At 41.5% G+C, this 16,043-nt stretch overlaps 1 protein-coding gene across 9 annotated transcripts in view; it reads left to right on the top strand.

The window, feature by feature from the left end:
* The window catches only part of lrba (LPS responsive beige-like anchor protein), a 198,375-nt gene that overhangs the window by 137,949 nt on the left and 44,383 nt on the right, over window positions 1-16,043 (top strand). For 8 of the 9 annotated variants that reach the window (XM_023262251.3, XM_023262258.3, XM_023262253.3 and 5 more), the window contains 6 exons: window positions 4,072-4,189; window positions 4,370-4,472; window positions 6,261-6,376; window positions 6,499-6,611; window positions 12,188-12,328; window positions 13,648-13,767. In XM_023262251.3, coding sequence (XP_023118019.2) covers window positions 4,072-4,189; window positions 4,370-4,472; window positions 6,261-6,376; window positions 6,499-6,611; window positions 12,188-12,328; window positions 13,648-13,767 — 711 coding nt within the window. The remainder of the gene's footprint in view (window positions 1-4,071; window positions 4,190-4,369; window positions 4,473-6,260; window positions 6,377-6,498; window positions 6,612-12,187; window positions 12,329-13,647; window positions 13,768-16,043) is intronic. The other variant, XM_035944417.2, reaches the window with a different exon arrangement.

Below are 16,043 nucleotides of genomic sequence, written 5' to 3'. Positions count from 1 at the left end.
TCTCCCAATATTGCTTGCTCCTCATCTCCAGTTTTGATGTTGATGGATCACCTCTCTTCCTCCCGCTCATTAATTTCATCACCTTATCTCCCACACCACTTCATTTAACCAAAAGGTAATAATAAATCCCTCATCCATTATCCTTTAACTGAGGCAGCCATGCGGAAATACTTAATAACAGGCAACAAATTGAACTTCAATCACCTCCTTTCCTTCAAGGATGCACAGCACATTAGACAGAACATGCAAATATGCATATACCACTCATCAGACACTCATGGGCGATTTTAAGCATTTCTTTTACAAGGAGAGTACGATTGGTATTCAAATTCGTTTTTTTATTTCATGACAAATAAGGATCATTGGTTATTGGCTGTGGCTTCTCTCCTCTTCAACTCAAGGGTCTTATCAGCCCAAAAACACACATGCACTCAGCCTGGCCGACAGCGACGGCAGTTGAGAGCCTCATCTATCTTGAACCACGTTACTGATAGTTGGTCTGTTGCTCCCTTAACTCTTCCTTAATCCGGCGCAGTTTCAATTAAATTCCATCTGTGTCACAATGTTCCTGCATTTGACTTTACCTGTGTTTCTGAACAGACACTGTTTGGTGAAAGGGAAAAATGATGGAGAGGGCTCACTGGCACAGACTGTCTCTGAGATTCAGTGTCGTCAGTTTTTGTGTGTGTGTGTGTGTGTGTGTGTGTGTGTGTGTGTGTGTGTGTGTGTGTGTGTGTGCAGTTACACAGCGTAGCCACAGTCACCCGGCCCCTCTTCATGTGTCCCTCTTCATTCTGCAGTCTTTTGGGCATCTGACAGAGACAAACGACAGTGCTTCAGAAATGAGCTGCAGCCGGCTGCACAAACAGGTTGAAGGAGGAGGAGGAGGGAGAGGCTGAGAGAAAGCATTGCAATCAAGGCTAGCTCCTTTGTTTTCTGTTTGGCTGTGTCCTCTCGCGTGACGCTTTGAAATTGATCTCAAAATGCAACAGACCTGAGTCCATGGATATTGTTCCACTTGGAAGGCAGCATCATTAAACCGTTCTTCATACAAAACCGGTCAATGATGTTGAAGCTCCTGATTAATTTCTCTTTTCTGGAAATGTCCTATTTTTATCCCCCATTTCATTTCTAATTGTATCATTTTAAACCATATATTTTTTTGTTTAGATCATCACACATGAATATGATATAAGACTTTCATCATCTGAGATTTCAATTCTCCTGTAGCATTCCCATCTCTTTGAAACTGACTTATCCAGTTCCTTCATTACTATATATCAGAGCAGAAGCTGGTGCAGCCATAACTCCAGCTTGGACAATAACCTCCACACCACTGTAATTTGTCCAGACGTGGTCAGAACAGCTAGAGCATTATGGCATGGATAGTTTGTCATGCTCGTTGTCACACACTCAGCTTTTTCATCTGCTAGGGAAAGGGCGCTGCCGATAGGGACAATGATCTTGGGAACATAGAGTGCTATTTACAGCTTTCCAGGAGATTCATCGGTCCGGGGAAAAATATGATATCTGGCTGCCTCCACTTCTGTCATATCTATCTGTGGAATCAGAGACAGCGGCTTCATCAGTTCAGTACCGGGCATCTTCTTGACATCCATTGTGAGGTCTGAGTGTACTCCTGGGGATGAAATGAGTCAACCACTCTCTTTTGGGGGTGAAAGGTTACACTCCAAGCATTCACTCATTATACACCTGAACACAGGAATTCTATTTCTGATCAGATTGTAAGAGGGATACTGTTTAAAAATGGGAACAATTTTAAGATTTATTTGGTCTTCGACTATCATGACAGCCTGATCACCTGTAAAGGTAGAAAACTGATCAAGTGTCTGAGTCCATTTGTCGTCTAAATTCAAACATCTCAACTAGTGGGAAAAATCACAGATTCTTATTTCTCCTCAGTCTCCTGATATGATCAAAGTCAGAACATTATTACAGTACAGTATGTATGTTGTCTTAAATGTTTTAAAGATTTCCAATACACTGGATTCAGTTACATTCTCATTTTAGCACATCTGTCTGCTAATTTTAGAATCAAGGAAATTTATTTATACATATTTTTAAAAGCTTTTCTTTACCACTAAGCCAACCTCCTATCCATCGTTACTCCGCCAAGGAACATGGCGGAGTTATATGACGATTCCCATACGTTTGTCTGTTTATCTGTTTGCAAGAATAACGGACTAACAGATTTAGATGAAATTTTCAGGTAATGTCAGAAATGACACAGTGACCACCTGATTAGATTTTGGCAGTGATGCTGCTTATAGTCTGGATCCATGTATTTGTTAGAGATTTCTGTATCACTACGAGATAGCGGCATGGCGTTACTGTAACTAATGACAACTAGACTATGACAACAAGTGAACGCTACATCAGTTGCCTGCCTGACGATCACATGGTTGCGATCCAACTACAAATCCACCACAGTGGACTTATCGGGACTTATCCATTGGAAATCATACAACGACTGAGCAGCCTTGGCAGAGTACTGCGCTCTCTGAGTGATTTTCTTGTTGGGTCATGCAGTTCCTTCTTTGCTTTGTTGAACCTGTGCAAATTTGTCCTCCTGTGTGGGATACATGCTTGGGAAAACAAAGTCTGCAAACATCTCTTTAGCTGATCAAAGATAATGTTGCATCCTATAGTATAATAATTCATACAAAAACCAAAGTGTGAAAACATCAGTCTGTTTGCTCTTTTTCTAATCTTCTGGTAAGTTAAGATAGCTGCTGGTGATTGCATCATTTTTATCACACATACCTGAGAGTGTGTGTTATCTTCTCATCTATGTCTTGGCAAGAAATCAAATAAGTGTTTTTTTCATATTGCCAGAGAATTTAAAGAAGAAATGCATCAATAAATCAGTGATGTTTTTGCTTTAGGATTTTGTCAACCTCAAACATTTTGTCTTTCAAAGATATGCTTTTCTTAATGATAGAAAATGATGTTTGTGGCAGTGGGGTTGGCTACAGGCTGACTGGTGTAGTCATCCCAAGCTGCTGTTGGAGGATGGCGGATGTAGCCCCAGCTAGCTTCTCCAAGCCACTAATCCACATTTAATTGAACTCCAGAGACTTTGAAGTGAGTCTGTGATGCAGGCAGGTCTTATTCCTCTGAGAGGCAGTGAGGGAGAAGCTGTCCTCAGCTAAAGGCCTCAGCTGGTCCCCTCTGCTGTCCCCTGCCTTTAATGAGCTCCTTTAGCTTAACACTAGGCCTAGCGTGTTACCTCATATTTGAATATTTTTGATTAATAACGCGCCTCTAAACCTCGGTGTGACAACCTAAAGTGTCCCTTTTACCTTTCCACCATATCCCTGCACGCCCTCTGTCAGCAGATACCTTTGAAACTAAAAGCAGACTGTGAAACAAAAGTCTAGTTAACAAAGCAGTGCTAAGTAGGTTAGTAGCAAACCTAAATGCTGGATTAGTAGGAGCACGAATCACCAGGGCAGGGCTAAGCATCTGGATGTGTCAGGCCCAGTGACAGCCATCAGAACAAGTCACTCTGACAGCCGCTGCAGTCTCCATGGGGACAGATTAAGCTCAGTTCATCGAAGCATTTTTAAAATGTGGAGCTAGGTAACATAACATTATCTGACCTTTGTGTCAGCTACCATCGTGGAAATACAGAAAATACTCTTAATCAGATGTTTAGCATAAAATAGCCTCTTTACCATATCAGTCGCATCACACTATTAACATCAAAATAGATTATCTTTTAGTGAACTGAGTATTTCCCTCACTCCTTTCTTCTGAATGGCCCCCATTCTCTTGCTAAAGGAATCTCTTTTTCATTGAGGCTGATCAATATAAGACATTAATCGTGCTGTTCAGGCCGACGTGCCATCGCTGTGTGAAAAATGAACTAACCTGGCCTTCTGTCTGTTTCTTTCTCTTTCCCCTCCTCTCTCTTTCCTCTAATCACTCCTGTCCTTTTCTGGTTTCTTTCTTTTTTAATTTCCTTTTTTTTTGTTTTGGTCGTATTCCGTTGGAATTCCACACCAACCATCTGGTCTTTGGTTTCTCTTTTCCTATTCTGCCTTCCAGATTCTCGCCTATACGGAAGGTCTTCATGGAAAATGGCTGTTCACGGAGATCCGGGCCGTCTTTTCCAGACGCTACCTGCTGCAGAATACTGCTCTGGAAGTCTTCATGGCCAACAGGAGTAAGTCAGGCATCCGTAATTTCCTATATCTAACTCTTTCACCTTGGATATATGTACACTTTTTTTCAAAAAAAATGAATCAGTAGGCAAGCTTGTCAAGACTTGAGTGGCATTCTGGAGATTTTTACCTCTTCAGATAATCCCTGATAAAATGAGATGTTTCTCTGTGCCTCTCTGCAGCAGCTGTCATGTTCAACTTCCCCGACGCAGCGACAGTAAAGAAGGTGGTTCACAGTCTTCCTCGTGTTGGCGTGGGCACGAACTTTGGCCTTCCACACACCAGGTAAGCCATCAAGTTTCACTCTTGTGTGGCATTTAAAATTTGAATTCTCACCATTCACATACATTAATACATCTAAAAAAGGGGAGGGTTTTAGAAAATCTACGTTGTTAATTATATATCCTAAAACTGGTTCTTATTTCCTGTTTCCTGCTCTCACGTGTTCACATGGGGTTGGTCACTCATCTGTCCGTCCCTCCTGCTCCGTCCTCACCTCCCAAACATAATTGGCTTCACACGAACATAGTCTAGTTTCTTTATTTATTTCCATCAGTGTGAAGCAAATAGTTGCTTGTAAGCCTGCAGGGCATACCTCCTCTCCCAACCTCCCTCACATCATGAAACCAGCTGCTGGCATATGTGTTGTTAGTGCGAGATCCTGTGGAAATGAAGGAAAATCAAAGTGTTACAGTACTTTGAATTCAGCCTATATATATTATGTGGTGGTAAAGGTATGATAGTGCTAAGTAACCTTGAGCAACGGTCTGAAATTTTGAAGGAAAAATAGATACAAAAGTGCAAACTGATGCCAGAGACTTTAAATAATAAATCACCACATGTAGAGATTTGTTTCAATTTCATGCATTGTGTGTTATTTTTTCTTTTTTAGTCATCATTAACCTGAGCTATGGAGGTTGCTGTCAGGTGGGATTTGTGAATATTTGTGGTAGTTAATGTGTTTATGACTTGGAAGATTCAAGTTTTTTGGGGGGAAATGTTTTGTCAGTATTAGGCAACACAAAGTTTTAAACACATGGCAGCATAACAGGGGGTACTGTGCAATCAGTGTGAGTAAGAAAGTGCTTACAGCAAGAAGCCAGTGTGGTTGTACCAGGGTTTGTGTATAACGCGCACAGGTTTCGGGTGAAAGAATGTATGTGCTAGTGCTGCGCTCATTAATCAAGCTAGTTTGCTGGCCACCTTGCCTCTGACCTGAGGACAGCTGTACAGGGCAGCTCATACAGCCAGCACAGCACAAATTTACTTCATGTCCAGAGTTACACATTAATAGAGCCACAACCACAAATCACATCCATCAATATAGCCATCATGGTTTATCATAATCCTTGTACTTTTAAAGGACTTTGCCAGTATTGTGCACTTTCTTTCTTTTCTCCTCTGTAAATGTCTTTATTTATTTATTTATGGTGTGATTTAAAGAAGTTAAAAAATATATAGAAACCTACGTAGAAAGTTTTTTAATACACATTATTGCTTGCTGATGACATATTTTAGTACATTTCTATTTGGAAAGTCATATTTTCCCCTTTTTTGAAGGGCTTAATGAGTACAATCTCGCACCCTGACATTGATTAATTCCATCATTTTCCTTTGTTTTAATTGGATTGGGGGTCATTTGTTTTTGTCCCACAGCATACATCAGGCTCTGAGGCCGTGTGTGTGTGTGTGTGTGTGTGTGTGTGTGTGTGTGTGTGTGTGTGTGTGTGTGTGTGTGTGTGTGTGTGTGTGTGTGTGTGTGCGTGTGCGTGTGCGTGTGCGTGTGTGTGCATGCACACAAATATGTGTATTCAACCCAATTTATTGCAGATTTGTCTTCTTAATTAGCAAAACTGTAAGTTCAGTAGATTTTTCATATAATGACATTTGCATTGCAAAGTCTAATCAAGCCCAGGGCTTTTTGTAGTCTGTTGATCTTGTGATGTGTCGACTGTCTTGGAACCGTTTCACTCTGTACATTGGGCAGATTGGTACATTGTACAATCCAACACTGGGCATGAAGGCTACAACCATTGTCATTGTAATATCAGGTTTTCACTTGTCTTTTCATAGACGTATTTCTCTGGCCACACCGAAGCAGCTGTTCAAGGCATCCAACATGACCGAACGCTGGCAACACCGCGAGATATCAAACTTTGAATACTTGATGTTTCTCAACACCATCTCTGGTGAGGACGAGTGTCACACAGACCTGCCCAGCAATCATCTCAACTTTTATTGTCAGTCCTTGATATTATATTTCATATTAATATGTCACTTTCTTTTTCTTTGCTTTGCTTCTTTCCTCCAGGTCGCACCTTTAATGACCTGAACCAGTACCCAGTCTTTCCCTGGGTCATCACTAACTACGACTCGACGGAACTTGACCTTACTCTGCCCAGCAACTTCAGAGATCTGTCCAAGGTAACATATTAGAGGCACCTCTACTCCTCCTCCTCTTTTACATTAATGCATGGATGGACAAAGAGAGATGAGGAGGGGCAGTTAAGACACAGGAAACATTGTGTGCATTTGCAAAAGTCTATTTAGTTGCCGAGTAATTGCAATTGATCATAGTTTAGTGAACAAGCTCTTCAGTCACTGGTGGCTGATTGCTATCTTTTCACAGGTGTGCTGCAATTCTTCTCATTCAGTGGCTCTAGCACTTTGGTTATTTATGTCTCAGACTTAAAGTTACGGCCGAGTTTAAAAGTGGTCTTACTTCTTTAGAATAAGTTGATAATTGCATCAGGGTTGACCTTTCACAACACCCCAGGAAGTGCACTAACACTCCCTGGTAGCTCCAGGCATCAAGTGATTGGGCTTAAAACAATGAAACCTGCCCTGAGATGCACCCTGGCACATAAATACACACAGTCAGCCTGCTGTAATAGCTTAAAAGATTCTCCCCCATACTGTAAGTAGACATGTAATTATTAACTCACATTAACTCCCTCTCTTTTACACACACACACACACACACACACACACATACACACAGAAATAGTGAAAAAAGAAAAAAACAACATATTCCTTAGCTTGCCAGCTCCGCTTGTTGGATTGAACAGTGCAGCGGTGGGAGGACAGAGGATTAGTTTTACGGTGAGAAGATTGAATGACTGTCAGGCTGCTAGAAGCAAAATGACTGAATAAATCAGCCATGGAAACAAAAAAGCATGTGTTAATGGACAGGAGATACATTGGAGGAAATGCATTTTAGAGGGCATTTGTTCAGGTGCAGAGGTTGAGGTACTCATCTAGTCAGACAAAATGGAAAATATTGCAGTTTGTCCAAAAAAATATCACTGCATTCCTAAAAAGAAACGGAGAGAGGCTGAATTGGCGTGGGTGAGATGATGATGATGTATGAGCCAAGAAGTCCAGTCAGAGCAATACATCCATGAGTTTCAACATGTACTGCACACAAAGTACTCGCACAGCTCTTCATAATACTACGAGACAGAGTTGCGCTGGTCATGTTACAAAATAATCTGCTCATAGTTGGCTGATTATCGCTGTATAGTGCTGGACTGGATGACGTTGAATGGCTGTTTGGCTGAAGTTTTGTTTTGTTTTGTGCTTTTATGCCGAGCTCTTGTCAGTGTGAATACAGCCTTCTTAAACCAAGTGGTACAATAACATTTGTTCATTCATTCTTGATCCAGTTCTGGTCAAGTAGTTAGTTAGCTGCAGGTATTTGAATGTCACCAAACTCTCTTTAGAAGCACAATGCAATTGTAGTTTGAATTCTATTGAAATTTTGTAGAAATTCTGCATTTTGAGCAACAAGTTTATGACTAGTGATTCTGGTATTACTAATCCCTGAGGCAAACAGTAATTTAAGTCTAATAAACTGCATTAGCCATTGTGAATAGTAATATTTTCTGCCAAATATTGTTCAGTGAAACCATATTGCCCTGCACAAAAAAAAGGTTTATGAAATGCAAGTGAAACATCCTCTCACACTTTCATTCTTTCACACTGTCCTGTCATACAGATTCAAACACCCCAGCAGTCAACACCTTGTCCCTTAGGTTCTCCCCAATCCCACTTTCACCTTCAATCTGCTCCTCTGTGTCTCTATCTGCTGTTTTTTATCCATCCAAGTGTAATTTCCTCCACTATATGAGGCTGCATAATTTCTTGGTTTATCCGGCTCGATGTTGCCCAGTAGGCTGAAATGTGCCAATTGTTCTTGCCCCACTAACACACAGACTAATGTAAACACACAAGCACACTGCCATCCTTTGGTTTCTTAGCTCATTTCTGCTTCCTGCTCTTGTCCTTTGCACTGCCATGGAGTTTGGACAGCTCAGCCTCTGTGCTCAGTCAAGCCTCGCAGCCTCGGGGACCAAGTGAATGAAGGGGAACTGGGTAAAAGGAGGAGAAACGGAGACAATCAGAGAGCAAAAGAAAGAGGAGGACAGAGTCTGAGAAGAACAGCGTCATTTGCCGTCCCTTCAATCCTTTCGTCTTGAAGAACAGAATAGCAGCAGAGGGAGGGAGGGAGGGGAGGGAGCGGGGCCAATCTTTATTACATCTGTTTTATTCATGTCGTTGACACGCGTGTGATATCAATGTATGACTACTGGACCGTGTCAGACTGCAGTGTCTGGAAAAGGGCAAGCAGCCCCCCTAGATCAACCCCCACCACGCAATTCTGCACCCACAATCATTTTTGCATCATGTTTCCTTTCTTTGCAACCTAATGCTTTGTGACCTTCAGTTAGTTCTGTGCTGCTTACGTGGCTTCACCATTCGCCATCTTGCTTAATTTCTCTTTCTTTTGTTCTATTGTTTCAGTATTTTGCCTTTGTCTGTTTGCCTGTCACCCTGTCTTTCTTTCTCACCCTCCACATCTCTCTTATCCCCCTCTTATGTCACGTTGGTGCTTGTCTCTTGTAGAAACAGGTCATCTGCGCAGCCTCCAGTGACATTGAGAAGCCAAATTGCCATGAACGTGTGTGTGTGTGTGTGTGTGTGTGTGTGTGTGTGTGTGTGTGTGTGTCACACACTGTCATCATTCCCAGCACAGCAGAGGCCACACAGAATTTATGTTCACCGCTGCCAGAGCCATTCTGACCCCAGGGACTTTCTTATCATAAACTCTAACCTCAACCTGACATCAAACGCCGACCCCTGAGATAACGTTGTAGTCACGATAAGCACTCACTAGAACTGACTGCGAGTGTTGTAACTCTGCTGTTTTTTTGTTCCTCCACGCCTTTGCACACCTCAATTTTCAGTCACACATTTCCCTCCAAAAAAACATGTCCTTCATATAAGTAGCTTTAAGAACACATTTAGTTGTACAGTTCCACATAATATAATAATGGAGTTTATTTGTACAACACCTTTCAAAACCAGTGTTACAAACAACTATAAAATAGCTACAGGAAAAACATGAATTGGCAGATGTCAGTAAAACAAATATTGTAAAGTGCTTCACAGAAACACAAGATAAACATATTTTCACACGATAACTGATTTAAAAGAATTGTTTTAAGAGGTGATTTAAACACAGATTTGATCATTTGAAGCTTCTCAAGCAGCTCATTCCAGAGCTTAGATCCTCTATCTGCAAAGGCACGATCTTAAAAAGTAAAAGCATTCTTACTACTGCTGCTCTAGAGTTTTTAATGAAGCCCAACAAACAATTAAAAGACTTGTTAATCTATTATGTTGTCTACGTTGACATAGCAGCAGAAATAGTAAGGACTTATTGAGCGTTGTCTGTACCTTTGTGCTATAACCTGCTGCTCACACCCAGATCAGCTAATAGTGTATTGATCTCGCCATACGCAGCCCATATGTTTATCCCCCAGGCCCTGCACACCATTTTCACTGCTTAAATAGGACATTATACATAAACACTCTTTTGAAAACACTCTTGTGATTTACGAGTCAAAGCCCCAGTGATGCTCAAATTGTCAGTAATCCATTATACTTCATCACCAGCTGCCCATTATTGTTTTAAAAGCAAAGTAGCAGTGGATAATGTTCTTATAATAGTCCTCAGGAAGATGCTGATTGTTCTTTGTGGGTGTATTTTTCTCTTTTTTTCAATATTTGTGTTTTCAGACTGAAGGTAATTTTGATGGAAACTTAGATAAACTAAAGATTTTAGGTTGGTTACACACTGTCAGGTCCTGATGGACACTTAAAGTTGTAAAATTACTACTGGTTACTTATTTAAGGATCGTAAATCTCTATGCAATTCTCCACAGAGTGTATTTTTCGAGCTATTGTAATATTTGAATGCTTTAATACTATAATCATTTTAAACATGAATGTGATCACTAGCATCAAATAGGTAAAGAAACTACTGAGCTCTTCAAACCACTCTGTTACTTGTCCTTTAGTTTTAGTTAACTGTAGCTTTAAAATGGCTGTCACACCATCCCCATCTCCCTCCTTGATGAAAAATAGATTACGACTAATCCAGTGTTAATTTTCTCATGTTTACCTCTCCAAAGCTCTGGCACATTTTCATTCTGTAGCCTACTCTTTGGTCTAATTAAAACTATGAGATTGGTTCATTTGTCTGAACGCTCATCAGTGCGCTATTTTTCGCCACAACGTATTAAGCCAATCTGCAGCGGGGTGTCAGCAGGCGTTTCATCAGCACACTGCCGGCCGTTCTGCTCTGATGTACGGCGCCGTCACCGCCGCTCTGTTGTAGCTACTGTAAGCCGAGAGCTGCAGCCCCACAGTAATTTACAGCAGTAAACAATGTTGGGCTCGAGCAAACCAACAGCCCCCACATGCACTCACACACAATTCTCCCTTTCTCTCTCTGTCACTGTGGCACTTCCAGTCTTTTTTTTATTTTATATGCCTCCTCTCCCTTTTCTTTTTTTAATGAGCCGACTGTTATTAGGGCTATAAATCAGACCAATGGGTGTGATGTATAATTCACCGTGTGTACTCACCCACCCCAGTGGCCCTGAGGAAGCCCACAGTGTATCACTGTCAACACGGAACTGAGCGGTGCAGTGGCACGACATATTTCGTACACGCGCAGGAACACTATTTACAAAATAATGCAAAAAAACGTGCACACATTACACAGAAAATGCGACCACAACTGCACAATCACTCCCACTGCACAAATACACGAGCATGCTCCATTACACCCACACAAAACAGTAGCCATTGCACAGATCAATATCAAAGACTTGCCCTGGATGAGTCTCGCTGTGACAGGCACCCTATGATATGAAAGAGATCCAATTGATCCACACCCTACTAGGCCCTCATCCTCAAAAGGCCATCATTCCATTACCATTGATCGCCGGTGTGTGTGTGTGTGTGTGTATAAATGTGTGTGAGGGAGAGAGAGATGACGGGGGGGTGAGGGAATGAGGCACAGCCAACAGAAGACTAATAAAAATTGAACCAGCCTGAAAGTCATTTCTATAAATGAGTATTTAAATAATAGCCGTGCAGCATAAGGTTATTGGTTTTTGGAGAGCGATGGAAAATTAATGCAACTTAACCATTTTTTCTAGACTACAAATAGGGCCGGTGACCAGTGTATTAGTTACAGATTAATAAAAGTAGAAATTAAAGGAACCTGCAGCCTTCCTATTGATATTCCTAGTAGGCACTCTTTCATTGGAGTACATTAGTTTTCTCTGACAGACTACAGCTGCAGGGGCTCCGTTTCACAGCCTCTAAAAAGCACTCTGTGGGAAAGGATTGATCCCTGTCTGAAAGGAAACATCATCTAATATTCATTTGAAATTGCACAATGGTTCCTAGCTTCATTTGCCTTGCAACTGTAATGCTGCAAAGCGTGCTCCCTGAATGTGCTCTCGGTGAAATTCAGTGCTCCCTCCCAGCTTTTCCTTTGTTCTCACACTCATGTGTTTCTGTGTCATTTCTTGTCTTTATCTCTGCTTTCATGCCAGACAGTAGCTAAAGGAAGTCAACATTATTTTTCGGTATTTAACATATATGTATGTTTTTTTTCTTCTTTTTTCCCTATTTCTTCATAGCCCATCGGTGCTCTGAACCCCAAGAGAGCAGCATTCTTTTCTGACCGATATGAGTCCTGGGAGGATGATCAGGTGCCAAAGTTCCACTATGGCACCCACTACTCCACCTCCAGCTTCACCCTGATGTGGCTGCTACGTATCGTAAGTGCAGTGCATAGAAATGGCATAGACAGAGCTGATACTTTAATTACACTGTTATAAATATCCTGAAAATACTGACATGCATCCGTATAATTACATGATAATTTCCTCTTTAAATGATAAATGCTACAACTCATACACTGGTTCTGCATATGCCCCTTTTTCCATTCATTTTAAAATCATAGTAATTTACAGCGCCATGCGCTTTTTTAATGATTTAAAATTTCATAATTACTTGCTTTGGAGTTTCATATTGTCCTGAATCCATTCTTAATCAGGCTTCTGTTGCTAAAAACACATGTTTATATCAGATTTAGAATACATGTATGTTAAATAGTGCATCACAAGGATACTGTCTCAAATTTAAACTATTACACTCCATGTTGCTGCCAATCACTAATAAAACAACAGCAGAAACTGTGTAATTAAATACCTGACCTTCACCTTAAGCAAACTCTTTCATTGTTTTTAGGAATAACAGATACAGAGATGTGCTTTGATCTGTTTTTTGAGGAGCATATGTGGTGTATATTTTGCACTAGAGTGTTCTCTTTTGGTACCTTTGTTGAATGGATGTCATCAATCTTTCCGTACTGCACTCAGGGGAGGAGGAGGTTACTAAGTTTCTCCAACGTGCAGTTTTCTGCTGTTATTGTCCCAGTAGCTCACTGTCTCAGTGACTCCCAGTAGAATTACCTCATTGATCCCTGCACATCATTAGCTGGCTTACTCCAAAGCCACTTTACCAGGAGCAGTCACTTAAAGATCAAACTTAACATCAGGGTTTAAATGAAAAGTGTTTGTGCAGTAAATGCGTATTCTGTGCTTATGTCTCAGATTTTATGCTGCATGTAATCCTGCTTTGCTGTTTCAGCTGCATGATGAGATGCAATGTGATTAACCTGCACTTTTTGTGAAACAAATGAAGCTTACGTCATTGCAGGCTGAACTTAATTAGCTATCTACAGTATTAGTTTATAGCTGTGCAGCATATTGTGTTCATGTCATTTGGGGGCTATTGCATCACACAGACAGTTATTGATCTGCCTTAACAAGATTATACATGATTAGAAATGCATCAGCAGCACAAGTCTATTGACTTTAGTAGCTCCCAGTGATTATTATTTCACTTGTTAATGTTTGGGTTCCTGTTTGTGCAAAATGAGTAGATTCTGGGTCAAATCTGTTGACAAAGGACTGTGCTGATCTCTTGACTTTGACGATTTTATTGCAGAACAAGCAATTACAGCTGGGTGTTGCCAGTTATAGCAGAAGGCTCCTCAGTTCAGATTCATAGCCTCTTTTTTTAAAATTTACAGGAACCTTTCACCACATTATTCCTTAACTTCCAAGGCGGGAAGTTTGATCATGCTGATCGCACCTTCTCCTCAGTGTCCAGGGCCTGGAGGAACTGCCAGAGAGACACATCTGATGTTAAGGTACTGTCCACACACGTCTTGAAAACACACTGCAGTAAAAAGCTAAAAGTTTAGAGTGATACAGGTCTGAGCAGTGCAGGAGAATAAAGCCCCATCCAGCATTCTTACAGACAAAGAAGTAAAGGTTTCAAAAGAGTAATGTCCAGTCACTACCAATCATTGTCCCTAAGCAATGAAAGCTTCCTGGTCTTCTGATCAAAGCATTAGTCTAATCCTCATCTGTCCCAGCCGTCTGTCTCAGATTCAACCAGCTATAACATGGACTTGAATCCCTGCCCATTGGGCCCCCAAACTCTGCTGAGCTGTTGGATCTGCCCTGCAACAGCACAGGTCATTCTCATACTGAGGGCCTTCGAACCCCCAGTGCACTCTTTAACTGCTCTCCTAAAACATTTACAACTACAGTCAGACATTCTCTGTCAGAGCTGGCTTTTGCTTGCTCTCCTGGCACTGGGTCACTGCATGGGGGAACAGCAGTGGTGTTGGGGGTTTTGACGCTTGATTGCGTTTACCACCCCCCCCTCACATCGCACTGATAAAACATATGGATTGTGTTACTGTGTAGCTGGCCAATGCTTGATTGCGAAAGCCCAACAACAGCCCTCGTTTGCTCTCTCAGTCTAGACCTGTCGGTGTGGATCAAACTGTGAGAGCTCAACCTCAGATCAAAACAAAGTGCAAATCTGGACCACATCACTTTGTTTCCATGTTCAGTTTGAATTTTTAGCATATTTTGAATGAAAGTCGGTCGACTTTATCCACTTGGATGCACCCATTCATGTTCTAAGCAATAGGGGAATTAGGGACGAGATGTATCAATTTAGTATGCTAAGTACACCATTTAGCTTTAGCATTGGGGCCATTGATAGCAACCCTCTGTCCCTGCCAGAGGGCAAGAAGCCCCTGTGTTTTCATACTCTACTGGTAAAGAAGGGGTGATAATAGGTTACAACACCTAGATTCAGTGTGTCTCTAGCCTGGGTGACGCTAGAATGACCTCCCGTCCCCAATCCCCTGACCCCTGGCTTCAGCCCAAAGGCATCAGAGGGGGAGACAGAAGAGAAGAGGGGTTAGAGGTAGCAACAGTGGAAGTGTAGCAGGAGAGCCCAGAGGCCAAAGCCCCTTCCAGTGACCCATGACAGGACAGGATTGGGGATCAGAAGGGCTGGCCTCTGACCAGGCTGGAGCACAGGGGCCACTGCACATAATGGTCCATGCCAGGCAGGCTTGAGTGTTGGGGAGTGAAGCCCTCAAGGTTTTGTTGGTGTGTGTCTCTGTGTGTGTGCATGCGTCCCGCTACCTCCTGCACAAATTTACAGGAGGCTGCAGCCAGTGAACCTGGGTGAGCAGGAGGCCTTGTTAAGAGGTTGACCTTTAGTTTTAGGTCAGATTTTGTGGAGTGAAGAGATTTCAGAAGTGAGGAAGTGCTGTGTTGTTTTAAACCTGTGTGTTTGCTTGCTTGTTTGATTAGATGTTTTCACCCCACGATGAAAGGTGGATGTATTGTGCAGCTAATCTGCTAAAAGTCATGTTAGGATTTAGGTATATTCGCTTGTGTTTTCAAAGATCCTGTTATGTGTGCTTATATGTCTGAACCTGTTTTTTAAGTTTTAACATCAAGGGTTTGCCAGCTGGTTGGGGCATCTGAGGTTAATGTTAGTAGTGGTCTGTTCATATTTGATATCGGAGTGTCGACGTGTTTGTATCTTTTTGTCTTTCACAAGCGAACCGATCAGCACCTGTAGTCATAAAATTTTTGTTCACGGACAGAAATCACAAATCTCAAAACCTGATTAATCGATTAGTTTATACTGAAACTAAAGCATTTGGTAAATCAGATCACACAATTCAGTATTGCAGGCATCTTACTTATATTTATGTAGTATGTTCTCACAGAAATATGCTACACTTCAATGTAAGAGTAAAACCATCCATTGTGTAATAATGTATGCCTCAGTACACTGGGAGAGCAATATGTTATCAAGTTTAATGTCAACACAATATACATTTCACGCTCTACTTTCCTTTTCTTATTTGCATGAAGCAGCCAAGAACTGAGTCATTGTGTATCCTGATTTTTTTTGTATTTTCCAAGACATACAAACAGCCTGCAGGGCAATGTTGATTTAACTACAGCGTTTTAAGCTCAAACTCTGTCTTAATGTTTACCCTTTTTGTGGCAAGTTCTGCTTTGTTACGAATCACAAATGCATAAATATATGGGGTTACATCTCCTGTCAAAAGTGTATTTCTCTTCACTACCCTGCAGTTTGAAA

Source organism: Amphiprion ocellaris, chromosome 4, assembly GCF_022539595.1.
Source record: "Amphiprion ocellaris isolate individual 3 ecotype Okinawa chromosome 4, ASM2253959v1, whole genome shotgun sequence".
NCBI classification, from domain to species: domain Eukaryota; kingdom Metazoa; phylum Chordata; class Actinopteri; family Pomacentridae; genus Amphiprion; species Amphiprion ocellaris.
Note: the sequence above shows the minus strand (reverse complement) of the source record. Positions and strands in the feature narration are given on the sequence as shown.